At 32.5% G+C, this 7984-nt stretch overlaps 3 protein-coding genes and 1 non-coding gene across 5 annotated transcripts; all 4 read left to right on the forward strand.

Moving 5' to 3' along the window:
- Positions 1 to 18: 18 nt before the first annotated feature.
- Positions 19 to 4252, forward strand: Cutlet (chromosome transmission fidelity protein 18 homolog). The gene is made up of 11 exons (XM_076793124.1): positions 19 to 234; positions 464 to 796; positions 872 to 1007; positions 1083 to 1272; positions 1332 to 1774; positions 1837 to 2073; positions 2434 to 2774; positions 3008 to 3249; positions 3317 to 3579; positions 3643 to 3934; positions 4018 to 4252. Exons 1-11 carry the CDS (start codon positions 153 to 155, stop codon positions 4192 to 4194), a joined length of 2736 nt encoding a protein of 911 aa, XP_076649239.1. The 5' UTR covers positions 19 to 152; the 3' UTR covers positions 4195 to 4252.
- A 205-nt stretch (positions 4253 to 4457) lies between these two features.
- Positions 4458 to 6144, forward strand: LOC143357008 (THUMP domain-containing protein 1). Of its 2 annotated transcripts, none has more exons than XM_076793127.1 (6): positions 4458 to 4461; positions 4666 to 4894; positions 4954 to 5097; positions 5172 to 5416; positions 5494 to 5725; positions 5809 to 6144. In XM_076793127.1, exons 2-6 carry the CDS (start codon positions 4697 to 4699, stop codon positions 5917 to 5919), a joined length of 930 nt encoding a protein of 309 aa, XP_076649242.1. In that variant the 5' UTR covers positions 4458 to 4461; positions 4666 to 4696; the 3' UTR covers positions 5920 to 6144. The 2 variants fall into 2 exon arrangements, with proteins under 2 accessions (XP_076649242.1, XP_076649241.1); XM_076793126.1 differs by lacking the exon at positions 4458 to 4461 and adding an exon at positions 4546 to 4618.
- A 157-nt stretch (positions 6145 to 6301) lies between these two features.
- Positions 6302 to 6373, forward strand: Trnaq-cug (transfer RNA glutamine (anticodon CUG)). The gene has a single exon. It is a non-coding gene; the product is annotated as a tRNA-Gln (tRNA).
- Positions 6374 to 6780: 407 nt separating this feature from the next.
- Positions 6781 to 7918, forward strand: Pfdn4 (prefoldin subunit 4). Its single transcript, XM_076794076.1, has 4 exons — positions 6781 to 6949; positions 7027 to 7131; positions 7231 to 7347; positions 7537 to 7918. Exons 1-4 carry the CDS (start codon positions 6911 to 6913, stop codon positions 7687 to 7689), a joined length of 414 nt encoding a protein of 137 aa, XP_076650191.1. The 5' UTR covers positions 6781 to 6910; the 3' UTR covers positions 7690 to 7918.
- Positions 7919 to 7984: the final 66 nt, after the last annotated feature.

A 7984-nucleotide genomic window follows, 5' to 3' on the forward strand; every position in this document is an offset into this window, starting at 1 on the left:
TGCATGAACTCGTTTAAAATTGCCGCCATAAAATACGCGGGAAAGTGTAATAGAATGGTAGAAATGTACAGCTGGGTTTAATTCGATGGAATAACAATATCTAATTATTTTATGGATTCGAATTTGATAATATTTGATAATTAATTGTAATTATGGATTCAGAATTTCCTGATCCGGATGAAGAATTTGATTTAGCTCACGAAGACGAGTACGAACTTTTGAGAGAAATTGAAGGTAGGCAAAGTATAACCTTGATCTCAAAATTTAATTTCAAATTATTTACTTAATTTTCTGCGTTAGTAATCAATTATAAATATTTCATTCGAAATAATGTATTTGCTTTTATATATTTTAATTTTCGTAATAATGTCTTTATTTTAATTAATGTACTATCACATTATGTAAACAAGACAATTTGAATCTGTCAGTTTATTAGTAATTAATTTTAACTATTGTATTGCAGAAATTGAAAAGAAGAAATCGGAAATATCACAAAGATCGGAAAATTTACTTAAGGTACCTAAAGAGAAAGACGAATCCAATAATGCAATACCTAGTGTATTGAAAGAATTAAATACTCCCACGCCTAGTGTGTTTAAGGAGTTAAACACTCCCACGCATAATGTCTATAAAGAATTAAATACTCCTATATCTAATAGCCATAAGGATCTCTGTACCCCTGGTACTAGTAAAGACTTTGACTGCTCCAATAACTTTGTGTCAGAAAGTATAAAAAAACGGAACTATGATGACCTGTTTGGCGACATTTCTGATATAACAGATCTGAATGGTTATGGTAAGTAATCTGTATAATTTTATATTATTATATCCATCGGATTGATTTATTTAAATGTATTTTTAATCACCACAGTTGATATCTACGAACATAAAGAAAAGAAACCACGCTGGGATCAGCCTCAAGAGGTAATCAAAGCAGTGTTAGGTGCCAGAGAAAAATTCCACGAGCACAATAAAGGAGTGACTGTTAAAAGAAAACACTTTGAAGAGTATGCAAAATACAGGAACTATTTTATTCACTATTTTAATCACTATTGTATTCATCAATTGCCAATTTCATGTAGGAAAAAGGACACAATGTCTTTAAGAGTTCCACGATGGAATTTTGTTGCTCTAACTAGACCACATGATGCACAGCGTATATACATCAGAGTAAAAAATGATGCAGTACCCAGTGTGAATAGCAGTGAACATAAATTTTCTGATCTACTGCCTATACCTTATAGTCAGTTGAAGGCGGAAGCTGAAGAAATCGTAAGTAAATAAACAGAAGTGTTAGAAATATATTGTACAATTTTATTATAACTTTACAGATGGTACAGAATGCCAAGCGTATTAGTTGTGAAACTGTTGGAAATACTTCTACCACAGACGATGTGCAGGACTCTGAACTGTGGGTTGATAAGTACAGGCCAAGAACTTATATAGAATTGCTTTCAGATGAGAGTGTGAACAGACATTTATTACATTGGATAAAACTCTGGGATAAAGTGGTATTCAACCGAAATTATGTTGAGAGAAAAAGGAAGAAACAACATTCGATGTTCAGAAATAGGCAATTCGTCAGTGAAAAGATCAAACAGGAAAAAGATTTTGAAGAGGTAGACAGCAATGGATTCCCAATTCGAAGGATAGTTTTGTTAACTGGACCACCTGGATTGGGAAAGACCACATTAGCTCATCTGGCAGCTAAACATGCTGGCTACAACGTGGTGGAAGTTAATGCCAGCGATGAAAGAAGTCCTGACGCCTTTAGGTAAATTCACGAAAGAATGAAAGAGAATCGGTACTATTATTAATTTGCATTTTTAAACTCAGACAGGTCCTTCTTTCATCGACGCAAATGAGAGCAGTGATGGGAAGCGAGCGGCGACCGAATTGTATAGTTCTAGATGAAATCGATGGGGCACCGGCAGCTTCGATTGAGCTCTTACTCCAATTTGTGCAAGGTAAACTAGTCCAGAAAGGTAAAAAGGGAACGGGGAATAAGCAATCAACTACTTGCAACCGGCCTGTAATATGCATTTGTAACGAACCGTATACTCCTTCATTAAGGTGACTTTGTTTGATTGATTAACACTCGCACGGCCATCGGTGGGTCTCCTCAAACCCAGACATTTCTATACTACCATTTACGTAAAAATGGTTATTTAATTCATTTATTTTATAATGTATATTGGAGTGCACTATTTTTAAAATGTTTGCTTTGGAAATATTTATAAAATATCTCATCAGTATTTATACATTCTACATTCGTTGTTTTCCTTGAATTATTGCTCAAAATGATAGAAAGACGTAAATAGCAAAACTTTGATTTCTGGGTCTAAAAAGACTTACCGACGGCCGTGAGAGTGTTAACGTATGAAAGGATAAGCATCAAGAACCAGACATACATTAAAAAATTATGCACAACAGACCACTCAGAATAGCTGCGCTTATTATACCAGTACCGGAAGTGAGTCCTGCGAGGCTGGCAGACAGATTGATGGAAATATCGCGAAAGGAAAGCCTAAAAGTCAATCCAGATGCGCTTTTGAAATTAGCAGAGATATCCGGTTGCGATGTTCGATCATGTTTGGGGGCACTGCAGTACATGGGCGGCGCCAAGTTGGGAGACGATTTGTCATTTGCGTTGAAAGACAGCAGGAAAGGATTATTCGACTCATGGAAGCAAATACTAGCAATACCTATGAACAGGGCTGGAGTACTTCCTATTCCAGAGAGAGTTCGTCTTGTGTTGAAAACAGTGCAAAACGGTAGGTTCTTGCTCGTAATTAATAGACTGCGGATGTATAATAACTACAATAAGTTCGAAATAATACATCCATACTTTTAAATTTATATAATCTTGCTGTTCTTTCAAATTGCACCTACTCATTTTTACATAAAATTCGAGTCTAATAATTAATATGCTGAGCGAGTCTTATAATGTTGCTACAAGACTCATCTTGTGTACGTTTCACTAATAACAATTTATATCTTGTTTCAGGGGAGACGGATAAATTAGCACAGGGCATATTTCACAATTATCCAGAAATCTGTTCCGACAAACTGAACAATGTATCTCTGTGCTTGCAGTGGTTTCAGTTCTTCGACGAAATATTATCTCTAGTTGCAAAATCACAAGTCTGGTCGGTTATGCCATATACGAATTACGCGTTTATCTCGTGGCATTTATATTTTGCCAAATCGATAGCCGTTAAATTATCTTATCCGTCTGTGTCATTCGAAGTAAGAAGTCCGAACTGCAGATGTGATATCTATGCGACAATTTGTAAATCTAATTTATAAATTACAGATGCACCAGAAGCAAGCGAAAAATGTAGGAATTCTAACAACCGTTTATAGAAGCAGCGGGCGTGATGTCATAACATTGGCAGTCGATATTGCTCCTTTTCTACCGGACCTATTATGCCCACGATTACGAACAGTATCTGGGCATCTACATTCCGCCAAAGAACGAGAAGACATTGCTCGTTTGGTGAATGTTCTGCTCGAGTTTGGTTTGACATTCGCCCAAGAGAAAACGATCGATGGGACCTATGACTATACGCTAGATCCGTAAGTTGACAGATTACTACTAAAATCTTGCTTGAAGAACATCAATTTCATTCATTCTTCCAGGAACATATTTGAAGTTGGTATTCTACCTCAGTGCAAACATCGTCGAACCCTTGCGTACGCGGTAAAACAAATAATTGTTCAAGAGCTGGAAGCTGAACGCTTACGGCGTGCCTCGAATGCATTGCTCAAGACAAATAGTACCTCAGAAAAAAAAGATAACAATAACGTGAAAAATAAAAATACAACAAAGGTAGCAGAATCGGAAACAAAAACGAAGAAACAAAACGAAATTGCTAAGTCGCCCACTTCTGCAGGAAACCCTAAAAAAATTGAAGCAGAAAAGAAGGAAATTGTAAATTTGATCTACATATATTGTTTTTATACTTGTGCAATTTTTTGCAGATACCATATTAATGAAATTATTTTTTGTTATAGGTTTATAAAGATTTTTTTGGGAGGATCGTCACGGTGAACGAAGACAAGCAAAAGAACAAAGACAAAGAATCAAACAACTCACGCGATATTTTAATGAAAACTGGCATTTGGTACAAATATAAAGAAGGTTTTAGCAACGCTGTACGTCGAAAAATCATCATGGCAGATCTCCTATAAATTGTAACATATTATATTTTTATAAAATATTGACAATAAACGTATTTATTTCATTTTATTTATGTCTTATGTAACACAATTTGAAATTCCCTCGCAAGCAACATACTGGTGAAATATCGTCTAGTTATTTCGTTTTGCACCCACCGTAAACTCAATAATTACAGCAGATTACAGGTTAGTTTCACGTAGGAATACCAAATTTAACTCCGGTAAACATTACAGTCAAGTGTCAGTGATTTCAAGTTCTACCGCAACTATATAAATATTGTACGTAATTTTACAAAGTTTATTACTAGCAATTACAATTGTTATTTTGAATATGTATTAAGACCATCAACACAATCTTATGTAAATGAAATATTGACTAACAACGACCGCATGGCATTAATTTTTCATAATAAGCGCAGTTACATTCTTGTATAAAGTACGTATTTTTACTTGAATATATAAAATCCATTTTTTCTCTTGTAGATTGTGGATTGTTTTTGAATTTCCTTGGAAAATGGATGTACAAAGAAAGAAGAAAAATTATTACCAAAACAATGGTAATAACCAGAAGAGACGTAAACAGTTCAGCCTAGAACCAGGTTTAACGGGTTTTTTATGCACGTGCAATTTTCGTGAGAAAGATTGCGTACGGGATGCTTATAAAATACTTAATGAATTTGCTGATCAAATTTATGGATCAGAAACCACAAAGGTACGGTGGAAATCAAAGAATTAACAGTGGCACATGAAAAAGACTCTTTTTAATTCAAGGACTCTAATAACGATAACACCAAAGCTACTGTAGCAGAAAATGATTCTGTCAGTGATAAAGAACAAGGTGATGATGATGATGACATCTCAACTTCTTTGAGCAAAGAAATCAATGAATTAAAGGCAGTACACACAAAATTTCAGGTAAATTCAACGAATGTCATTTAACAAATTTAAGTATTTAACAAAATAATACATATTTGTATTCTTCTTATCAGGTAGTGGATACCGGTGTAAAAAATGTAATTTTCATAAGAAGTTCTTTGTCAAATCCTCTAGAGCTGGTTACCAAAATTGTTACAGAATTAGACAAAACTAAAGAACACCGTACAAGATACATATTAAGATTACTTCCTATCGAAGTTGTATGCAAAGCATATATGAACGACATCAAGCAAAAAGCAGATTCAGTTCTTGAAAAATATTTTGCTCAAGAACCAAAAACTTTTAGTATTGTATTCAAGTATGTTTTTTTCCAGAAAATCTATAAAAATGAAAGTTATTTTTAGTTATAAGCATACTTATACAACTCTATTGCAGTCGCCACAGTAACCATAGTATACATAGAGAGGAAATTATTAAGGATCTGGCTGAAATAATCAGCAAGAAGAACCCTGGCAATAAAGCGGATCTGAAGAACCCAGAACTTGCAGTGATAGTGGAAGTGATACGTGGTGTCTGTCTTATATCTGTGGCCCCAAATTACTACAAATTCAAGAAATACAACTTGCTGGAAATATGCAACGTCAAAGAACCTACAAATAGTACAAATGTAATAACAAATAATGATTTGTACTCGGTACTCCTTATTCTACTAAACTTTTTAATATGCGATCATATAATTGTTATTTTCAGAAAATAAAAACTGATGAGAGCACAGAGTCAAAAGACGAAGAAAACGATTCAGAGGACAAGGAAAGTTTAACAAAAGATACAATTACTGACAATACAGAATCAAATAATTGATATAAAGATTTATCAATTGATAACCATGTAATAAATGTAACAGTAATTAGCATTGTACAATTCTATTTTTAAATTGTTAACACGTTAAAATTCTTTTCGTAATAAGTTTATATTTTATATACTTAATAGTATTTTGTAACTTTACTTTATATAAAAAGAGCGTCTTACATATGTAAAAATGTATGTAAAATATAGCTTCTATCTTAATAAACGTTTGCACTACAATAGCATAAATTTTTCGTTATTGAACATATATGAAATGATAAGAACTATATTTTATATTTAATTTAAAAAGCGCTTAAGAGAGGAAATAAATCATAGCTGCAATTTTTACTCATTTAATGCTATATTCAAATAGATGTTGTTGAATGAAATTGTACAAGGTCCCATGGTGTAATGGTTAGCACTCTGGACTCTGAATCCAGCGATCCGAGTTCAAATCTCGGTGGGACCTGTATTTTTTTTCGCTATTTAATATTATCGACATATATTAAAAAATATATGGAACAAACAAAAATACATAACTAGCTGTAAATGATAAAAATGATTATTTTATTAATAAAAACCTTCAAATTAATATCTCAGTAAACGTTTGCATGAAAATTAAATATAAGTACTATTTGTTTGAATGCTACTCACGATTGTCTTAAGTTAACGATACAGTACTTTATTTTATAACAATTACAAAATGGAAATTCTTATATTTTTATTCATTATTTTGAAGGAATACATATAACGCTCCGTTTTCAACGGTCGACCGCAAATTACAAAAGCATAGAATAAATACTTAATTAGAGGCAAAACTCGTCTGAAATTTTTTGTAAATTTTCAAAACATGCATGTCAAAAGTTTTGGTAGAAGCTTCGCCTCTAGTTAAATACTCTGTGACATACGAATGTAAGGTTATGTACCCTTATAGACTGACGTTAATTTTTTTCAAAATTATTACTTGAATCAGTGTTAAATAATAATTTATAAAAAAATAGCGAATATGTCGGGGAGAAAAAACATCCAAGGAGGATTTCAGGCGGTGAGGCTCTATAACATTTACTTTTCATTCATACTTTTCATGGTTAAATTGCTTTCCTAACCTCTATCATATTACAGGATTCTGACGTTTATATTACATATGATGATCAACAGAAAATTAATAAATTCGCAAGACTGAACGTGAAATTGCATTACTTTAAAACAGAATTGAAAATGAAACAGGTATTAATAAATTTGTCAGTAACAAACGCTTCATATTACTTATAACCTTATTTGGATATGCACAGTGTTGCATACACTAAATTGTAACGCTTCCTACAGAACGATTTAAAAAATATGGAAGATGCCAGTGACGAAATAGTCCTATTAGATGAAGACGCAAAGATACCTTATTACATCGGTGAAATTTTTATTTATGAAGATATGGAGAAAACACAGGTTTGTCAATCTCTAATCCATTTAGTTTTTCAATTTTAAAGTACAAATTTATACATTATTTACTTCTTAAATTCTTATTAAACTTAATTTTTTTATTACTTGAAACGATTAAAAACATTTCTGAGCACAGTACAAATGTATTTAATGATATAGTGATTCTCCGTAATTTAAAATGATATGTGTCGGTAGGGTTACTTAGAAGATATCAAGGAGAAGAAGAAAAAAGAAATTTCGAATCTGGAAAGCAAGTGTAGCGACATGGAGGGCACCATAAGTGACTTAAAAACTCAGTTATATGCAAAGTTTGGTAGTCGTATAAATTTAGAAGCAGATGAAGACTGATCTAGTCAAGCATGCACATAATTCTTCCATGATGTGAACTAAGATTGTTTATGCATTATTATTCATTTATAAATTGTCAAATTCCCATAGTAGAACATGCATTTTATTATTCACACTATGTACAGGTAAACACTTTCACATTTTACTTATCTTATATGTATAATCATTAATGTCTCCACATATTAATTGTTACTATGTGATAAACTCTTAATAAATTTATTACACTCTTTTTATATAGTTTTTCTTATACTTATTCTATCTCCCCATAACATTATTTTACTATAATTATAGAAAT

This window comes from Halictus rubicundus, chromosome 9 (assembly GCF_050948215.1).
Source record: "Halictus rubicundus isolate RS-2024b chromosome 9, iyHalRubi1_principal, whole genome shotgun sequence".
NCBI classification, from domain to species: domain Eukaryota; kingdom Metazoa; phylum Arthropoda; class Insecta; order Hymenoptera; family Halictidae; genus Halictus; species Halictus rubicundus.